Source organism: Tetrao urogallus (genome assembly GCF_951394365.1).
Source record: "Tetrao urogallus genome assembly, chromosome: 24".
In the NCBI taxonomy this organism is placed as follows: Eukaryota; Metazoa; Chordata; class Aves; order Galliformes; family Phasianidae; genus Tetrao; species Tetrao urogallus.
Window position 1 is genome coordinate 1,134,604 of NC_136837.1, and position 21,961 is coordinate 1,156,564.

Below are 21,961 nucleotides of genomic sequence, written 5' to 3' on the forward strand. Positions count from 1 at the left end.
AAAACTCCGAACAGTGAGTATTTATTAGAATATTTTTTTGTTAAATAAAGAGAAAAAAAAAAAAAAAAAAAAAAGAGTACTGCAGATTTAATTTCACATCTTGGCTATGTTCTGACAAAAGAGAAGTTACTGAATTCAGCAACTGCTTCTTGTCCCAAGCCAGGGATTAATTAATGCCCCTCCCAAAAGTTGTACCTGTCCCAACCCACCCCCAGCCCCAACCCTTCCCATTTTATTTCCCAACTAGACAACACTGTTGGCAAATCAAGACAGCATGAAACTTACATCAATAAAAACAGAACAACAACAAAAAAAAAGTGAAGCATGCCAACGCATCAGGGAAGCCGTCCTACCAACGGTGCGCTCCTCCAACCAGCAACTCTGCTCAGGAGTCAGCTGTACCTTTCACGGAGGGACAGCTTAAACATTCTGAATGTGCTCCATGGTGCCACTGCAAGTGCTGCGGAACCACAGGACAAGAGATTGAACACCTGAATTTTTCCCCCTGGGCTTCTTCTCAGGGATATTCGTGGTCATCCAGCCAAGGGTCGGCGCAGCAACACTCACTAAGTACAATCCGATGCTTCAGCACAAGTTAGGATATCCAGTTCAGCACGGTATAAGGCATGTGGACAAGAAGAGACATCAGCAGAATGCAGCAGGATCAGCAGAACAGCATTGGTGATTGACACTCCAGTTTGTCAGACTTTGAGCCCCCTCTGAATCCCCACCACAGACGTTTGTTTCCTACCGTAGCGTTTCTGAGGCTACTTATTTTTGGCCAAGCCCTAAAAGACCAACTCTTTTTTGTTTCATTTTGATGTGAAAAGCAGAAACGGCGGCAGAAGCTGCAGGAGAAGCGACTGAGCAGCAGGGATGTCTGCAGGTGATCAAAACTCTGCCCTCAACTTCAAGAGTCACTGCACCAAATGGGGAGTTGCTGAATGGGGAGTAAACTGGCCCAGCCACTAGCACTGTCACAGAACGTGTATTGTTAGAGAAAAAAAAAAACAGAACAAAAGGCAAACAGATTAATTATGAACCCTTCTTTTCAAAGCAGACCAGGATTAAAAAAAAAATTAAAATGTTAGATTCTCCATCTAACAAAAAAAAAAATGTTGTTTATATACATGTGCTGAAAGTGACCGCCACGCAGGTCCAAACAGCACCTTACAGTACAGACTAAGACTTAAAGAGCTGATCTCACATTTGAAGTCTTTTAATTAAAAAAAAAAAAAAAGTGGCTATGGCTGGGATGACACAAATGGGACACTTCAGAACACAAGGCAGAGGCAAAACGGGCAGCCTCGCTCGCCAGGCAATGGAAGCGGTGTAACGGGAAAGGGGCACTTCATGCACAAAATGTATCTTACAAAATACATATCCAAAAAAAGCAAAAAACAACAACAACAACGAAAAAAAAAAAGCCAACAACAACAAAAAAAAATCCCACCTTGCACTAAATTGCAGCACTCTTAACACTTGCTCTGCCACAGGCTGCTGCCCATGCCTTGTTTGATAGAGGAGGCATGTGAAAAAGGGGAGGGGAGGGGGGGAATCCATGTTTCAGTCTGTTTTTCAAAATCTCTCTCACAGGGACGTCCTCAGTCATCTGATGTCAGACACAGAGCCCTCAGAGTACGTCGTGGTCATGACTGGAGTGCCGTTGTTTGCCAAGCAGCCTTGCCTCAAGGTTTCAAAATACGAGGCCTGCACCGGTTTGTGATACTGCAGAACTTTGATGGCATCTTCTATCTTAAACCATTCCCTTTTCCTTCCTGCAGGCATAAAAGAAAGATCAGTAGGTGCAGCAAAATGATGTTACCTTTCTATGTTTAAGAAAGAATTAGCTTTCAGCCATGTGCACATGCTGCAAGAACAGCTGCAGCCTGTAACACAGCAGCAGTGCAAAAGACACCAGGATGCATTTGCTGTTCAAGTCAGAAATCATTTTAGGACGATCCACAGCACTTCAACCACCAGCCAGTTTTGGTGAACTGGCAAGTGAACTCAGTGCTCGTTCCCTGCTCTTCCAGTAAAGGCAGAAAGGACACAGCCTAAGGAGATCAGCTCACAGGTGCCACAGTGCTATTGGCAAACACTGTGAGGAACAACTCATTTTCATTTATGAACCTGATTTAAATGCAAAGATTTCAAAAGAAAATAGAGAATGATTAATCCACACTGCCCACATACATTTCCTTCTAATTTTAGGAAGGAAAGCTCTTCATGCTCTGTGCCTGGTGCAGGAATTAAACACAGCACTGCTGTACAGGCAGCTGCATGGCTGAAATGAGTTCTCCCAGGCCACAGAGCTAACTAACTAGAGAACTATTTGATCACCATTCTTTTTTTTTCCCCCCAAGCAACCAAACTTACCAATATTGACAGAGTCCTCCCAGTCTTCCAACACTTCTGTGACAATCAGTACGTAAACATATGTCCTGTGTTTCCTGTCCCGATTCTGGAAGGCAAAGTGAACAGAGCAATGACAAAGTGAGCAGAGGAGGAAAGGCAGCAGCACGCAGCCACAAGTAGCATGCTGCAGCTGGGATGCTACGGTGCATGATGGGCTGCTTCCCTCACTTAACAATACTGCATCTTAAATGAAAGGTCTGGAAGCACCTGCAGGGGCAGCAGACAAGAAAAATATTGCAGTTCCTAATGTGCAAAACAGTTTCTCTGTGGTACCCCCTGCCCACACATCTCAGTGCCCCTGTGTTTCTGCCCTCCTGCTGGGGGCACTCACACCTCTCCACATCACTTTGGGAAATGGTTACAGTGCTGCTCATGACTGGTTGGTGTTTAGGGGGCACTGACGAAGGGATGAAGGCACTGAGGAGATTCAGTGTTGTTCTGGCCTGTCACTGCTAACTCCAAATGAAGCAGAAATCACTGGTGAGCAATGCCACCAAAAAGATCAGCATATACACACACACATACATATATATATATATATTAATTAAATGAGGAACTTTGAGCCTTTCTTCAAACAAGTCACCCACCCTACTTCACAACAAACTGGGAAGTGACTATTGCTCCAAGAGAACTTTATTCAACCAAACTTTCCAGCCCCAAACTGTGTCTGAAACTTACCTCAAAAATTCCCACCAATCTTCCTAACGTCCCTTTCACTCCAGCCTAGAAAAGTTGAAAGGAAAAAAAGAAAGGCTTTAACGACAGGTCAGTACACATTTCCTCATTCGTTGTGCAGGAGCAGCTCCTTTAGAACAAGAAGCAAATGCTGTAATTCAGCTAATGGTCACAAAATAAATTATACAAATGTTTTGTGAGCTCCAACCATGCATGCATTCCCAGCATTTCTTCCCTTCTTTTTCTGCACTCAAATATTTTTTGTTTCTTAATTCAATCTGAAGAAAAACCGAAAAATGATTCTTTACTAATTGCACATCAATACACCCTGAATTCCTACCAGAACCTTCTCTAAAGGTTGTTGCAGCCTGAGCACAGCTAAAAATCGCCTTGGGGCTCAGCAGTTTTACCTTTTTAGAATTACAGCTTAAGAAAATAACTTCAAAGCACGAGTCAGACATCCTCACAGCACCAAAGCAACCTGACATCTCCGAGGCATTTCAGGGATGTCCTCCATCCGTCTGAAGCAAGCTACAGCAAACAGCAAACACCACCCGAGTTGTAACGTGGCCTCATGGCCTCCACAACAGGAACAGGAGTGTTTGTGATACAGCACAAAGCACAGGAGCACATCGAAGGAGGATTTCTGAATCAAAGGCCGGGACAAAGAGGAGAGATCTAAGCAGCAGCTGCGCCTTCCACACCGAGCTTCCACCTCCACCTGCTTGCTGTTCGTACGTCCACACGCTGCTGGGGCTCAGACACATCCTCCAAGCGAATGCAAAATGCCACCCCACTCTCCTGCCCCCAGAGCCCTCCTCCTCCCGTAACAGACGCTCCTTTTTACTGTGAATGATTGGAATTCAAGTGCTACAGATGAGGTGGGATTTTGTTCTGTGACTCAATTGGGGTGAAACAACACGCAGAGCATGGCCCACAACCCAGCCATGTTTGGAAGGCAAACTGAGCTGCCAACCCTGGCAGCTGGAGCACATGGTGAGCACTGCAGGAAAGCAGTGCCTCTGCTCCTGCAGCATCAACCCAGCAGCCCGAGTTAGCCAGGCTCAGGGTTTCTATAGGGAAAGGTATTCAGGAGAGGGGAGTTACATATTTAAATGCTTAATAGTTACACAAACTCTCTGTCCTGAGCAGCTGGGATACCATTCTGTGTTTGTTCAGCTACTACTCTGTTGCTGGAGTCACATGCTTTTGGAAAGGAGGACCTCTCATTAATTAGGAGCCAAGTGCTTCAGTTCCCAGCCCATACTGAACCAAAACAGTCAGAGCAAACACCATTGCTGCTCCCACAGCTGCCCCAAAGGAACCAAAGGCTTTATAGCTCCCACCACCCCAAGCTACCCCTGAAACCCGCATTCTTTCCATCACACACTCTCTGAGCTCGACTAATAGGAAGCAGCGTTTCAATTCAACCCCCTACACTGGTTTTGGATATGAAATTTATTGTCCCATCAGTATTTCTGACATTCTGGCTGGCCCATAGGTGGGTCACTGGCTATGAACCACAAAGCTATTTCTGGAGTCAAAGAGCAATTCCACGAAGGTCACCGTTCGCATGCATGCACTCAGCATGGCAAGCACAGAGAACTCAGGCTGACCTTTGCAGATGAGCAGCGCTACCTCATCTGAAGAGCTGCTACTAATGGCTCTCAGGAGTGAACCAGACAGCAAACACTTTGAAAGGATCTCATTCCAAGGAGGAAACTCCTTTGGCAATCTCAAATGGTGGCTTTGTTTTATTTAGATAAGCAGCCCTATCATTCAGCCAGCAGGAATGAGGTGCAGGACAGAAGGCTTCCACGTTCACAACATAAATACGTCCAAAGATGAAGTGCAATCAAATGGGAAAGGTAAATCAAGGTTTTAAGCCAATTTTCTCCACCTGCTCCTGGAGGAGATTACTGAATGACTGCTCTCCTTCCCTACCTGCAGAGGCACTGAATGGAGAGCCAGGGCTCTTCTTGTCTGCTCTCCAACCTGACTGAGAACAAATACATCTCCGATCAGCCACACAGACTGGAAACTAAGCAAGAACTCTGCACTGCCAAGCAGCCTGTGCCCGGCTCTGACAGCATGCTTGCACTAGCACAGGCAGGCACGGGGCCCTTCCTTTTGTTCTGGTGAAGCAAAGAGGTATCCAAAGCAACAGTCTACAAACCGACATCCTTCTCTACTCAGCCTGGACTTATTCATCCAAATGGCACAAAACCGTGACTCCAAGCAAAGGTGCTGTAGGAAAACCACACTGAATTATTGTCAGGCAACTGAAAGAAGCACCGAGGCTTCCTTTGTCTGTGAGTTTATCACATGCAAATGGTGACAGGAGTGCTGTGATTCAATCAAACATTAGGCTGGCCATAACCAAAGTGAGAAATGGTAAAGCCTTGAAGATTGCAAAGGACATCGACCGTGAAATCTTTCAGTCCAATGACTCTCACCCATCTTTACAGGTGCTGTAAACACTGACACCACAGTAAAATACCTTAGCTGCTACCCCCAGCAAAGAAAGCTCGGCCGTGACAGAACTTCCGGGCTCCTCTTAGGGCTTCTATGGGGAGCAACCCCTCTGCACTTCCCCCCTGATCCCTGCTGCACGTTGATGAGCATTTTCTTGGAAAGCCAGAGCCCAGCCACAGACTCACCCAGGACTGGCGCTGGATCTAAGCCTTAATTTGCACCAGATGACTCCGGAATTTTCTCCTTGGTAGTAACTGGATTGAGAACCGCGGGCTGCAGCAGGGTGTCTGGCAGCAGCACCACGAGTTATTTGGGCATGTGTTCCCCCCCCCCAGGCATTAGCAGTGCTGCAACCCCCAGAGCACACACCTGCACAAGGAGGGTGCTACCAAACCCATCATCTATAGACAGAAAAGCCCCAGCACTGTGCTCCATCTGCAGGGGTGAAAAGCACAACTCCACTGAGCAGCAGTGCTCCCCAGGCAAGGGCGGCCTGGCATTGAGGCTCCTCATTCTCTGCTCCACGCATCCAGCAGACCCAAACCAGTTTGCAATGCCTAAGGTGGTCCTAGCTGGAAGGCAGCCTTAGCAGGAGCGTATCCCTACGCACAGCTGCCCCAAACCAGCACATGGCAGGGATGGGCTGGGCACGCAGGACAAGCAACCAAAATGGGGAGGAAATGAAGTTTTACCAACTCTGCTGCTCATGGAACAACTTGTTTGAATGAAGAAAAACTATCGAAGACATCCAAGAACAGCAGGTTCAGGTTTCAAAGCTGAAAATAAGTTCGGGTCAAATGCAAAAAGCAGCCTGCAGCAACACCATCTGTTCCTAGGGACAGCTTTTATTTCCTTCCATCTGAGCTAAGGAAAATGTGGGTTGGAATTTCAGCTATTTTACTTTGCTCTATTAGGCTCAAAGCCTGCATCTACTATAGGTTACTGCTGGGCAAGAGGACTGTGGTAAAACACCCAGATCTCTAATGCTTGCAGTACTGAAGGCAGTAAATCACACCCATAAGGGCTGCTAGCTTAGACAAGTTCTGAAGACACCAATTATACAGCAGCTAGGCAAATTTTCTTGCTGCCTTCACTGCGTCTCAGAGAGGGTTATATTTATTTAACTAATTCTTTCCTGCATTACAACTGATGCACACCTCTGCATATGGTTATAAAATACCAGAGTAAAGAATTTCCACGCATTACACTCATTTTTATATGAGTTTTGAGTACGTAAGGTGATACATGGCAGTGAAGCTGGTCTGGAATTTGCACAGAGCATTACTAAATCTATGAAGAGCTCACAGCTATCACACCTCATTCATTCACAACCAATGCCATGATATTTCAGATAAAACACAGGGCTTCCTATGCTGGCACTGAAAGACATCGTTATTTGTATCCTAAATCACACACAGAACACATGAAACTGAAAAGACTGCTCATAAGCCATCCTTGGGAGGGAAACTACTGTCCAGCAATCAGATCAAAGTGCTGTGAGCTGGACGATTTCTGATACCAGCATCCATTGTCTGTTTGATCACAGATAAAGCACAGCTTATCTTTCTTTTGCTCCCCATGAAGAAAGCATGACCAACACTTGTGTAATTTTATACAACTTGACATTTACTCAGTATTTAAAGGTCAGGATGTGAAAGATGCTGTAAGTGCAGAATTAAATGCCTTTGGGTTTAACAGATGAATGTGGAGGCTTTCTTCAAAGTCACTCCATAATAAGTTTAATTTAAGGCAGCTATTTCTAAAACATGTTCTTCACCAGTTGCTCGCACCCATGAAAAGCCCTTATTCCCAACATGACATTCATTTTGAGGAGAGAATGCAACAGCAGAGAGAAACTAAATCCAAGAAGGAAGAAGCCAAGAAAACACTCTGCTGGTGATGATCAGTACTTTAGAAGGCCATGTAATTTTTCTAAAGGGGAACCTGAGAACAGACCTGGAGCACACAGCTGTGTGGGCAACTGGCTGCAGTGTGCCAGAAGGGTGGATGGGATGGGATAAGGGGGAATGGTTTTAAACTGCGACAGGGGGGTTTAGGCTGGATATCAGGAGGAAGTTTTTCCCCCAGAGGGTGGTGAGGCACTGAACAGGTTGCCCAAGGAGGCTGTGGATGCCCCATCCCTGCAGGCATTCGAGGCCAGGCTGGATGTGGCTCTGGGCAGCCTGGGCTGCTGGTTGGTGACCTGCACACAGCAGGGGGTTGGAACTGGATGAGCGCTGTGCTCCTTTGCGACCCAGGCCATTCTGTGATCACTCCATGATAAGTGAGGGGCCGGCTCTGAAGGATGGCTCTCCCTCAGAGCTGGAGCGCTCATCTGCTGCACTCTGCCTGCAGAGCTCCGTCACTTCGCATTGCATACAGACAGCGGTAAGCGTGACAAGTGTTGGTACCTGTCTGCTTTAATACATCTGCTGGGACAGATTAATATGGAGAGTCCTTATGTAAACTAGGACAAGGACTTGAACTCAAACGGGGACAAAGGGATGGCAGATTTCACTCGATCAACGCCTCGTTTTCCTAAGAGCCGTTCTGAAATGCTGAAAACTGGAAAGGCGGAGAAGTCTGATTGCTCAAACACATCGATGATGGAATTAAAACACAGAATGCACAAGTTACAATTCTTCATTTAGGGAAACATGTTTTAGAAAGAAAATGCATACCATGCAAAAAAAAAAAAATGACTGAGTTGAGAAAAACCAGTCCATTGTCATCTACAGAGACCACAACTGAAGGGGACTGAGTCCTTCCAGCTCTTCCAACTGGCTCTTATTAAAAAGGAAAAGGCATACCAACATCAGCAAATGCAAGTCTGCAAATTCCCTCCATCACTGCTCAGCACACAAGCCACCTTCCTGCAGGATAACCACTGCTGTGTGCACGCAGCACAGGAACACTGGGTTTTCTCTCTCCTGATTGCAGGCAGTGGGAGCTGCTCAGCCGACCTGCTGGCCTCTCCGTGACCTGTCCCAGGAGAGGAGCAAAGGCAGCAAACCTGCACACAAAGCAGCCTCAGCTGCAACCCACCCAAACACACACACATACACAGAAAAAGCTGAAATTCACATGAAAGGATGAACAAGGATTAGCAGCCTAATTCTCACCAGCAAGTTCCAGCCAGCACTGCTAGCACGCACACCAGTTGCCCAGCAAGCAGCCTCCTAAAACACTGCCCTGCCAGATGAGCAGTGGAGGCTGCACAAGTCCTTTACAGCACGAGCATAGCAAACACTTCCCTCTCACAGGCACATTCCCCAGCAACATTTTACAGTAAACAGCTCACCAAGCCCAAGGCAGCTGATATACATTCTAATTTGGTGTACATACTGCGAGCAGAGCGCAGGAACACAAACAGGTTTGAGGAAGGCCTTATAAGCCTACGAGCTGTCCTGTGTTTTTCAGCTGGTCTGACCACACACTGCAGGAGTGCTCAGGTAATTCTATCTGTACGACGGGCCTGCAGGAGAGCCTTCACCCCTGCAGCCTCCCGCTGCATGGCACCAACAGGACAGGCTGTGGCAGAGGTCAGCACCTCTGCTAGGCACCCTGCAGCTTTCTGAGCTCGCTGTGCTCAGTGTTTGTTGAGCAGCGTTCGAGCACATAGGTGGTTTGCTGGGAATGACTCAACCCTGCCAGGCTGCCACAGTTTGAATTACACCCTCATTCGGCACCAGTCCACGTGAGCGAGCGAGGGAACACCAGCTGAGTGAGAGGGGATTATCTCAGCCAGCCCAAACCAGTTCCTTCTCTGCAGATTGAGTCCATGCCAAGGCTTCCTTTCAACCACTGAGATGTCATGGAAAGAGAGCAACTCTTCCAAGCTTCGCTGCCTGAGAGAGGGAGGGTCGATACAGATTTATTTTAGGGGTTTGAAAGGCGAAGCCATGCATCTCCTGAATGAACCTTTGACTTCTGTATCAAATAACTTCATAATTAATAATGATTAGGTTGTAAAGCAGGACTCTGTAGCTAAAAATATTCCCGTTGTTCTGGTTAAACTCACTTTGGCTCGTATTTGAAAGATTAACGAGTTCCTAAAAAAGCAAGAGCTGTACTACAGGCTGGAAACAAAATTCGCAAGCAGCAATCCCCAGCACTAGAGAGACCTAAAATAAAGTTCACTGCATAATCCTTCATATCCTTCTGATAAACTGATAGATTATAAAATGTCCAAAGAGAAATACACAACAGTGACAGGCATTTCCAAATACTTAGGGGAAAAAAAACCCTTAATATACAAGACAATTAAACAGAGCAACCAGCGGAGAAGCTTCCTCCCAAAGGCCACCAATTAGCTCTTCGTTTCTGTCCTGTAGCACAAAGATTCATAAACCTCTTGAAAGCATTTTAATCCTGCCTTATGTAACTATGGACCTACTTGGTCATCCATATATAATCATTTAATCATTTCTGAAGCCGAGCATCTCTGCTATTCAGTAATATTCAGAAGTGAGTCCTAAAGACAAATTCTACATGCGATGTAGTCAATTACCATTTGCTGACTTTAAATTCCTTTAATTAAATATGAAAAATAGCTCCTCCAGCTTCAACAGAAAAGCATGCCTTCTCCACGCAGGTCATTCTGTGTGCTGCTGTTTGCCTCCCTTTCTGAAACAGCTCCAACTTAAAATCATGAATACGTCACAACTCCTTGTTCTCATAACTCTTGCCACCAAATTCTGGTATTCATATAAAGCTCAAAACGTGTAGCAACACAAAACTTATTGAAACTCCTATCTTTGAGGTAGGGTCTGGTGCACTTCCACTCCATTTTTAGGCAGCTCCACAAAAGCACTGCTGTTTTTTAAAGTTCTCTTAGGAAAGTGTACAACAAAGAAAGAAAAAAGGAGGATATCATTGCATTGAAGTGATTATAGCTGAATTTTAACTTTTTTCAGGTAAAGCTGAGAAAAAGTTCATTCCAAATGAGAGCCTTAATTATCACAGAATCCTTAGAGTTGGAACGATCTCAGAGGGCCATCTAGTCCATCACCTTCCTTCATTTCGGGCCCTGGTTCCCCCATACACACAACGCAGGTACCGCACTGCCCACGGATTTCTCTTCACCTGCAGGAAAAGAAGCTGGAGCTACGAAAGCCCCCAGAGCTCCTGCTCTGTAAGCACTCACCTCTTCGCAGACTTCTCGCACGGCAGCCACGTTGGGCTCCTCCTCGGGCTCCATGCCGCCCCCAGGGACGATCCATCGATCCGGATGACGACTACTGCTAACCAGCAGCACCTGAGGAGAACAGAGCACAGCACATACATGAACACACAGCGGTGCTGCTGCTTAGAGCCCAGCTGAAAGAGGGAATTTGTCTTTGCACCTCACGCAGCTCCAAACATGACCAATGCAATGTGAGCTCTTGAAAACCCTTTGCTTTTTCCAATATGGTCTCATTAGCCCAGTGCAAGCAGCAGTGCCGACTGCGTGATCAACAACACCAAGGCCCTCCAAATTATTTCAACCATCACCTTCTTGCTCCTCTTGAGCACTGAAGAACAAATTAAGCCTCTGCATACCGAAACAACAATTTGCTATGTGATACAGCATCACAATGTTTACACTGTAAGAGTCCAATGCTGTCCTCGCAGTCACTACAGCCTCGGCAGCTTGGGATATTTGTCATGCAACAACGCAAAACAGCAGAGAAGTTGCTCAGCTCCTCCATCCTGTGCAGCTCAACTCCACCAGGACCTTCAGCCTTGATTGCTTCTGCAGTCATGGTGATGGTATGCACAGGTCAGGTAACCGGCCACCAAAAAAACTGATGTGAAATTGTTTCAACAAAGATTTGCAATTCCCTGTTTGCCTCTCCTGCAGCAAGCACCAGGGAGCTCAGCTCTGGGGCCAGCACTCGGTTACCTCGGGTTTGGATGAGGTTGCCCAAAGGGATTTGCCAGCAAAATATAAGCTTGTAATTAACCACCTAAAAGCCCCACAAGAAGGCTGCATAGATGGACAGACTTTTTGTGGGAGTTTTTCCTCGAAATGTTTTATTCCAAAGTAATTCTGCTCTGCACAGTTGGGTTCAGCCTCATTGTTAAACTTCTTGCTGTCTTTTGGAGACAAGAAGCTCACTAACAACCTCAGTTGGATGAAAATTCCCCAAAGAAAACTGAGACGCTGGGCTTATGAAACCTATTTGTGATACATCCATGAGCAGGGATGGAAACTAAAAACAAAACTAATACTGTTTTTCAGCTCTCTAAACAAAGCTCGTTCATTAGAGTCATCATGCTATACTTCATCATTTCACTGGCACAAAGCTCAGAGCCAAAGCAACTTGCTCCAGAAAGTTTCCAGCATACCAGTCCAATTAGGTTACAGGCCAGTCATAACTGTTTCAACCAGATATCCTGTAGTTAAACTGAGCAAGACGCTAAAATCCAAGGCTTTACTGTGTAAATGTTGACCTACAAGTGTGAGAAATGAAAACCATGAGAAGATTTGCACTGATTTTCAGGAACCAACCTACCTACAGACCTCCAAATTACACTTCTGAGACAAAAACAAGCTCAGGAGTTGGGGTTTTGCAGTACTTTTCTATTTTGGAAGCTCTCACCTGCCAGCCAACCACCCTGCAAAGAGATTTTTTTCCTTTTTGGGGCCATCCAGGCAGTTGCCCAGCGATGAGGGCAGCCCATGGACTGGAACACACCAGGTGTGAACATGGATCGTTTGCAGGCTCCAACCAGGAGCAGCAAAGCTTAAAGCAGAAACTGAAGAGGGGTCACAACGAACCTTTTGGCAACTGCTGGCCTAACCTTTCCTAAGCTTGGAACTCAACTCTGTGTTCTCAAGTGTCAGAATGCCCCTGATCAGCAACCTGCTGTGGGTCCTACCAAAGATGATGCCCCAGAGCCTCCTTTTCCTGCTTCACTCTGAGCCCACGTCTCAATCCTGCAATACAGGGAAGCAGCAGCGTTTACTGAGCAGTTCCCTTCAAACCCCTGAGCCCTACACGGTCTGTCTATTGAACTGGAAAGGTTAGAATACACCAGGAATGAATGCAGCTGAACGGGCTGCCTTAATTCTGCTGGATCGTTTGGATCGAGGCAATGCTTTACCAGCACCAGTAGGAACTTCTTAGGTGTAAACAACAGTTTTAGTCAAAGTAAATTAACTTCAGCTGGTCTGGCAGTTGAGCATTTTCTAAATAGCATTAGCACGAACAACCTGTGCTGGGAAGGAAAGACCTATCATTCTCACACTTTTATGTAATCAGACTATTTCCTGTTTAATAAAAAGGAAATCCCATCCAGAGAGTGCAGGAAGCGTGCCCTCCAAGGTCGCTCTTTCTGAACAGCTTTCAACAGGATATTGCTACCAATGAGCTCTCCCCACACAAAGGGCCCAGGTTCACAAGGAGGGTGAGACCTCGTCCTGTTCTAAACCTCACCCATCTGAAAGCTGCACCTCGAGGCACGCAGTGCATTCAGAGGCGCCCAGTGAAAAGGTCCCTCCAACCCCAACCCCCCATTTGCACAAGGGGCCACGGTCCATCTATCTCACCAACTGCCCCCAAGCCAATAAAAACGCCATCTGCCCAACACAGCAGCGAGTGTTGAGGAGGAGCAGCCTGAATGCTGGCTCCAAGATAACAACCGCATTCCTCAGCAAAAACCTTGCCCCTACAGCTGGCTGGGGGAGCAGCATACCTGGAGATGGGGAGATAGCAGCTGAGCAGGGCTGAGCTCCCTCAACACAGAGATGGAACGGTATTTCTGCCACAACAAGGTCACAATCAATTTCCAACTCGCACTGAAAAGCTACGGACACAGAACAGGAACGACACCTTTATTTTACAACAGAAATGTTACACAACTGCTCATTTAGACTGAGCCTACTGCAGTACAATTCCACAGAAATATGGTGTATGCTGTTCTTTGAGGTCTACCTGGTGGCTGTGCCCCTAACAGCTACGTTACTGCTTGTGGATCTGTTGCATAAAGTCATCTGTGTATTTCTATACCACTAAGAGACCTTAATGAAAACATTCATAAGCAGAAAATGCTTATTTCTGAAATCTGCTTAAGAACAGAGAGGAAAGCACCAGATCTCTAGAGCTAAGGCAGCAAAATGGAAGAATGATGTGCTACTCAGTCACTCGTGCCCCTCGCCCAGCACAAGATATCCTGGATCCACTGTTAATGAAAGACTTTGATAATTACCATAGGCACCTCTGTTAGGATACAACCTAGACTTTTCGGTTTTGTCATTTGCTTTTGTCTGTTTGGTTTTGATTTCATTCAGGCCAAAACACAAAGGCAGGTTTACAGTTCCGTTTCATTCCTGCTGTGTAATTGTTTTAAGAGGGCTCCTGAGGCTCACATCCCACCAGGGACCTCAGGGCAGCCTTTGGAGCCATGCCTCACAGCCTTTTGGGAAAAGCATTTTCAGGTATCGTGTCACATCACCAAGTTCTGTTTTCCAGGATTTGGATGACAATTATGTCATTTCAAAGCAGGGAAGTGAGCAACACAAGCCGCTCTGGCAACGCACAAGGCAGCTCAGAAGCAGCTCTCATCCACAATCAACGAAATAAGAGAAAGGTTGGAAAAATAAGCAAAAGTTTAAAGTCTACAGCAGGGGCGCCCACACAGCACAGCACTGATGGTAAGCAAGCTTCAAAGCAGCATGCAGACAAACAAACAGAAAGCTCAGCAGCAGCGGGGCAGCAGGAAGGGCACTGAGATCCAAGGCTGCCCAGCACAGGGCTGGGAGCTGCATGGGAAAAGGGGAAGGAGGCTGCCACCAGGATAAGCCTGGGGGCCCCATACTCACTGCTGACCTTACAATGGCTTCATTACACACAGATCACATCGCTTCCCCCCCAAAATAACGGCGCTCCACATGGCAAAAGCTGCAGGCACACACAGCCGAGCTGCACCTGAGTTAACGGAGCAGATTGAGGCTCAGGTTCTCTCTTGCAATGCTCGATTTAAACAGCAGCCACCCATAAATAAAACAACAGTAGCTGCATTGTAACCACCGTGATTCCTAGAAAGAGGCTCCATGGAAGCATCACAGCAAAGACCAAAAGGGCTGCAGCACGATTAGAAGCTAACCTGCGATGTTATCAGAGCTGCCTACCTGCCAGCCTTCCAGGAAAAGCCTCCCAGCACACATACAGGCAACCAGGCAGGAAAGGGGCAGCAAAGATGGCAAATAGGTGCTCCCAATCCCAACCCCATCCTGCTGCCAGAAAACAGCTTACGGCTGCTGAGACAGCCTTCGTATTTATTTCATGTTTTCTACCAATATAAAGTCACAAAACCAAGAGTTTGCAGAGTGTCTGAAGTGAAAACCTCCCCTCCCCTCGATATTTAAAACTTGTTTCACACTTCAGCATCATTTATTAGAACACAGACTGCAAGGAACCAGCACGTCTCACAACACTTTCAGGGAGATGGGTGGAGAAGAGGGCCGGCTTCAGTGTCTTCCTCCTGTACAAATCTGCCTTTGTTTGAAAGTTTTAATTTAATGGGAGTGTCTATAGGTTGCCCTATCACCAGCCAGGACACCGTAGGATTATAAAGACCTTTTATGCTTTACCCAAAGTTAACAAATGCTCTCACAACCCCAATATATTTTTACTCAGTGCTTTTATAACGGATAAAACGGGGATCCATCCGACTGCATCAAAGCACCTCGAAGCACCAAGGACACAGGGGGTGACAAACTGTGCTCCTGAGGAGCCATGAGGCACCGCTCCCCACAGCAAAGCCTTGCAGAAACTCTTCCATTCAACACAGCCTCAATTACACCACACCACAAACCACACGCTGTGCCAAATTGCCAACACTGAACGGCCCAAAGAAGCATGCCAAGGAGCACGGGGCTCGCAGCACAGCTCCTTGTGACCTCTTGCTATTCAGGGCACGTTACAGAGCTAACACAACACATGGCAGCAAGAGCACAGCCTGTGGTGAGCAGGTCACAGCCAGCCCTGCACACTGCAATGCACAACCTCAACAGCAAGCCACCAAACAGCCTGCTCCTGACCATCACAGGAGTTCTGCTTTTCCTCAACAGCATACAGTTTTCTCAGTTGAGCAATGTTTCGGGGCTCAAACACCCACATTTTGCTCTGTGGCATACTTTGATTTAACTTACGATGCCAGGCCTGGAAAACAGAGGCAGCAAATGGATGGTGGGAAGCTGGAATCCAGGCTGGATGTGGCTCTGGGCAGCCTGGGCTGCTGGTTGGTGACCCTGCACACAGCAGGGGGTTGAAACTGGATGATTATTGTGGTTCTTTTCAACCCAGGCCATTCTATGGAAGGGGAAATTGTTCACCCTACAGGACATGACAAAAGCAAAGCACAAGTCTTGAGAAAGGGGAAAAGAGCTGAGCTGGAAAAGTTCATGCGATTTCAAGCACTTTGATTGCACCTACAGTGTGAGAAGTGTAGGCAGAAAACGTAAAGAAAATCCTGCTTCTTAGAATAGTGATAATCAATCATCCTGCACCGCGCTCCTTCCATACACCACCGCTCACATCGCTGGTACTACACATTTCTGGTAACTTTACAGTGGCTGCTCGCTCCCACAGAAGGACGCAGCCACGAGCAGGACTGCGTTTCGGATAACCGCAAGAATTATCTGCAAGGCAGAAGGCAGCTGGAGGGGCCGAGCCACGGCCTCAGAAGCAAAAGCACTGATAACAAGGCACTCCCAAAGACCCTACACCTGACAGCCTCGGTTTGCCTGGCAAAGCCCACGTGCTGACCACATGGTGCTCGTACAACTCTCCAAAGACTCCTTCTGCTGGCTTTGGAACTGCGTTTGTAGCAAAGGGAAATGAAGAGTTTGGTCTTTTTCACACAGGCTGAATCACAGAATCGCTCAGGTTGGAAAAGACCTTAAAGATCATCGAGTCTAACCACAATCTAAGCATACCACCCTAACTAACAACCCTCTGCTAAATCATGCCCCTAAATCATGCCCTGAGTGGCTCTGCATGTCAGCAGCTGCATTTGCGCACACTTCACTGTTTTATTTAACAAGTTCTATTCATAAAATAAAGCATGTCAGTACCTTAGGGCCACAAAAACTCTTGAGAAGCTTTTCATATACCAGTATTTCCTTCTACCTATTCTGTAAACCTTGTTACACAAGATGAAGTAGCCATCCCAGTCAATAAGGATGAAAACAACATTTGAACCACCTGAAGCATCTTAAAAGAAAGTAAAATCCTCCCCAGTAGGAAGCTGCATCCCTCTGAATTTTACATGTTAACCTGAAATTTATGAGGACAAAGGGGTGGCGTGCATTATCCTCTGCACAGCTACAGGGACACAAACTATGGTACTCACAACATTTGAAAGAGCCTGGGCTGGTCCCTGCAGCCAGGCTCCCACTGAAGAACAGACTGCTGCTTAAGGAAACTGAGCGACTGAGTCACAATTACTGGATATTACAAACGGCCTTTGAATGCTGAAGTTCACTATTTGTTGCACAGAACTGTGAGTTCCCTAACTTTGATCTGCCTCAGTTTCTCCAGGAGAACCTGGAGAAATCACAAAAGTGATTTGTTGTAGTTAACAAAACAAAAAACCAACCCACAATGATAAAACCCTGAGAAGGGGAAGAAAAGAGCAGCTTCTGCTCCATCTGCAGGAAACCACAGCCTGGCAATGCCCTCGGCAGTGACAGCACATGGAGAGCAAGGGGAGAAAGGCAAGAAATGCAGGTAAAAACTCTGATCTGACATTAAACACTGAGATAAAAGAGCGTATGCAGAGCTGTTACAAAGAGAAGTCACAGCCATCACTGCTCTCGGGTGCAAGCGCAGGGGTTGGAAGGACTCTTCCCTGTGTGCCTCTGAGTTGGTGCAGCCCTTTCCTCGAGTTGCAGGGGAATAAAAACTGAAGCAGTTTTTCAGTTACCCAACAGTTTATGGAACTTCCAGCGAAATAAGTGAAAATGCAACCATTTTCATCCTGCTGTAGATTGGGAAAGTACAAGAGACCATGGAACTGCTTACACAGGCTTCCATTACAAAAAGGCACTTCTTAGATAAAAGCTCGGTTTGGCGGAAGAATTACCCCCCTGCTTTTGGAGAAAATTGGTTATAAGCACGGCAGAGAGGGCAGAAGCACAAACAGGCCACTTTGGAACTGGCCTGTCTCCCACTGGGGATGTGGTGATGCGTCAGCAGCAGGCAGGGAGAACTTTATTTGGTTTCAACCACAAACCTTTTCTGTAGCTGAAGGGAATGTCAAGAGTTAACCCGAGCCACTGGAACAAGGACTCAGACTCTATTCCACACACAGCACTACGATCATATGATGCTGAGCTCCCTTTACTTCCAGGCAGCAAAGTGCTCCAAGTGGTTCCAGCTAATCATATTTTTATATTGAAGCAAACGCACAAAGGACGGCGTAGGAACACTGTGTGATCATCAAGAGTCTACAGTTCACATTTGGAAACTGCTGTACTACACCCCAGTTTCATTCCAAAGTGACCCAGGAGAGGCAAGAAGAGAGCAGTCAGTTTGCACTCAAACTGCTTTCCCCAACTGAGGCCTCGTGGGGCTCCCGAACGTGGCTTTTGGTGACAGTGCTGGCTTGGCACACACAGAACGACAGAGCCAGAGCTCCTACCAGCCTCCGTGTGAAAGTTGTGTTTTCTCACCTTAATTTAGCCTCCATTCACAATTAAAAAAGACCAGGCCGATCCCGGGTGCTATTCTTCCTGAAGCATTTCCTCCAACCGGCTTTAAAGAATACCAGTTGTTAATGAGCTGCTTGTCCTTTCACCAGACACAATGCAGGCATGCTTAAACCTGTAGCTACACCACTGCGGGACTTAAAGCCAAACAGTTGCTTTTTATTTCTGTTAAAATCTAACAGGGATGCTGCCATTAAGCAGGCTTCCATCTGCTCTGTGATGCTGAGAGGTTGCTGACATGTTCTAGAACCTTTTCTCATTCAAACAGCTGGCTACACGCACACAAAAAGCTTGTACTATTTAAGAATAACACAACAGCAATACTGAGACACACCAACAGTGGCAATAAGGAGCGATTTTGGAGGTAACACGAGACTCGGGCTCTCTTGATCTGGGTTCTCTCCTTCTCTGCTTACACTGAACCAGCAAAATATCCCGGGATTTTACTCCATGTGAAAAGATGAGAACAGCAGAGTGCCAGCGCTGGGTGGCTGAAAGGTCCTTTGAAGTCTGTTCACACTCTTAGAATTAATGCCATTGGTTCTCTTGATCTCCCTCCCGCCCTCTGCAGTGCTTTACTGCTTGTGAAACAACACAGAAACAGACTTTCCACGCAGTCCAATTAAGAAAAGTATTTTCACTCCGTTTGAGGTTCGTGCTTAAACCAATTCTCCCTTTGCAGCTTTTTAAAGAGCTGTGTGACAAAGGCATCTCTTCGTGCTTCCAAAGGCATTCCTTGGCTTCTCTCATGTCCAGAAGTGGTAGATTCCAAACACAATACAGAGAAAATGTGCAACCTCAAGCAGTGTAAGGAAAAAATAAATCACTTCAACTAAAGAAGCAAGAAGAATGGTTATGCTAAGCCTCCATGCGCGAGTGCAACGCCCAGCCAAAGATGCTCTGTTCTACAATCCCCATTTACTGCTGGGTAACAGACTGGTAAACCTAAAAAATCAGGCTGGTCTGCTCAGTAAGGGAAAGCAGAATTTCTCCTGCTTCTTGCTCACTGACTGTCTGAATGGTGAACTAATCAGGAACTCCAAAGCAGTTCTTTAAACTCATAGTGGGAAGTGGAGGAGAGCTGGGATAGAGAGCAGCTACTGTTTCTTAAGCCCTTAAAAGAAGCCGTAACCAGAAGCAGAAACAAACAATGCTTTGGTACAGCATGCTCCTTTATCAAAGCTTGCCTTTGGCCTTCGTTTTTCAACAGTAAACTTTAAATAGATCTTTACCAACATACTTTGGCTCCACTCTTTTTCTCCCTGCCCAGAGAGACCCTTTAAAGAGATCTTAATTCCCACTTCAATAAAAGTAATCAATCAATATTTGATAACAACTTTCCTAAACGAATCTGTTGAACGACTCCGCACGGTAGGAGCGCCATAGATGGGAAGGCACGACGCAGTTCCAGCTCTCCATTAAACACACAGATATCATCAATAAATCCACTGCTTGAAAGACTGCGTGAAGTCCTCGGGAGACCAATTCAAAATAAAACAAAACCATAGTTCATTAATTTGCCCTTTCTGTGGCTCACAACGAAGCACCGACGTGCGCACGCTTGAGGAAATCAATCTACATCCCACACTGCATCATTAACAAAGCAATTAGTGTGCCTTCGTGTCACAAACCAGTGCAGCACACCTGATTTCTCTGGTGTGAGCACTCACAAGGCCAAATGCTAAGAAGGACAAAACCAAAAGGAGCAAACAGCACTCAGGTGAGAACCCACATTGCCCCAATATACACAGTTCTCCATGCCTAACGCGGCCTGACAACTGGTTCTTAAGGAGAACTGCCTCCCCAGCTGGGTAAAGTTGCATCAGGAAATTCAGATGCCTTCAACCATGCAAGCTGATAAGCCCCAGCATCATTACACAATGTGATTACAGTCTTCTTCATAGTTATCTCAGAGGATCATAAATTTCCTGAAAGTCGGTGGGAAGGCTCAGCTGCAACAAGTTTCTGTTACATTTATTTCAGATCATTCACGCTTGAGATGCTGACACTCTTCACCGTGACAGTGCAACTACAAAGGCTTTGCTAAGCCTCCACCACCACGTTAAATAATAACTGCACAGTATGCTAATTGACTTTCCTCCAGCAAACTGTCTGCATTCCCTTCCGATTTCCTGTAGCTACAAATATGATAATCAGGAGAACAAAGCCTTCAGAACAGCCACTCAGGAGCCAGTCAATGAAGTGAGGTGCGCCTGACTCCCTAATAAGCAAGGAAGACCTGCAGCCTCGTTTGTGCATATTAAAAGGCACATTAAAAGAGAAAACAGCGAAAAAATCCACATCTGAGCAAAGTTCCTCTTTCCAACATCAGCTACAATCCGAGCCCTTGGCAGCACTGCCATTCTCAGAGCACCCAATTTACCTTTAATTCCCACTTCCTCCCCAGCCTCTCTGGACAGCAGCTCCTGGCACTCCATCAGTCCCCTTTTATCCCCGTTTCTTTTTATAAACCCAAGGTCAGGTTTCCTCTCCCATCTCATGTGATGCTCTGGATTGAAGTTCTGCCAGCCTGGTTTGCTCCAAACCACTGCCAAAGCCCGGCGCTGCTCAGCGAGCCGCTCCACCATCCCTCAGCAAAGAGATAAAGGAGAAAAAAAAAAAAGAAAGAAAGAAAGGAAAAAGAAAAAAAAGCAAAAAAAAAAAAAAGGGGGGGGGGGGGGGGGGAAGGGAAGGAGAGCCCCAACTTTCCCAGCGTTGAACGAACGCACCCGCACAGCGCTGCGCACGGGACGGGCAACGCAGGGCAGCAGCCGCCCGCAGCCCGGCCCGGCCCTCACCTCCTCCTCGCTCTCGCTGCGGAAGCACAGACAGGCCGCCCGTTTCTTGTAGCCGTCCCCGTCGTAGGTGCGCGTCTGGTTGGACTTGAGCTTCATCATCCTCCGTTCCCAAGGGGCGGCCCGAGGGACGGCGAGGCCTGGAGAGGCGGCGGGGGCGGGCGGGGAAGGAGCCGCCGGGGCTCCCGCGAGGGGCGGGCGGGGAAGGACGGGGGGGACGGAGGGGGACCCGCCTCCCCGCGAGTCTCTTTCTCTGTCGGTCTCTGTGTCCCGCAGGCCGGGAGCCGCCCGCTACGCGCTGCCGCCTTTCGCCCGCCTCATCCCTCCCTTCGCTTCCAGCCGCTCCGCCGCCGCTGCCGGCGCTCCGGCCACCGCCGCCGACGACGACCGCGACGCCATCTTGGGGCACGCTACGCAAACGGCGTAAAGCCGCCTGGCGGGGGAGGGGGCGGCCGCTCCTTGCGGCTGCACGGCGCTCCCGCCACGCAGACGGCGCAGTCCGGCTTCCAGAATCGCTACCCCCCTCCCCGCGGCAGACTCGGACGCCGCCACCACGCCTCCGCCCGACGCCGGCGCGGCGCAGAGCCTTCAAGAATACGGCGCGGGCTGCGTGCCGGGGCGCCCTGACAGCTACGCAAAAGGCGGGGAGGCAGAGCCGGCGCCCGGCGCACATGGCTCCGCTTTGACAGCGGCTCTACGCAAAGCGCGCAGACGCCGGGCGGGGAAGAACGCGCGACTTGCGCAAGGACGGCTTACGCCTGTGGCAGAGCGCGGTCGGGGGGCGCAGAACAAAGGGGCGGGCGGCGGGGCGGGACGGGGCCCGATGAGGCCGCCCCGGGCTCGGCCTCAACCCGAGGGGTTTGGGGTGGTAAAGCGGCTCTCAGGGCCGCAGTCAGGCTGG

At 47.7% G+C, this 21,961-nt stretch overlaps 1 protein-coding gene across 1 annotated transcript; it reads right to left on the bottom strand.

The window, feature by feature from the left end:
• Positions 1-1,608: 1,608 nt before the first annotated feature.
• NUDT3 (nudix hydrolase 3) lies at positions 1,609-21,162 on the bottom strand (the record flags this gene model as incomplete). The annotated part of the gene is made up of 5 exons (XM_079546406.1): positions 1,609-1,778; positions 2,380-2,464; positions 3,097-3,141; positions 10,715-10,825; positions 21,064-21,162. 5 exons carry the CDS (start codon positions 21,160-21,162, stop codon positions 1,609-1,611), a joined length of 510 nt encoding a protein of 169 aa, XP_079402532.1.
• Positions 21,163-21,961: the final 799 nt, after the last annotated feature.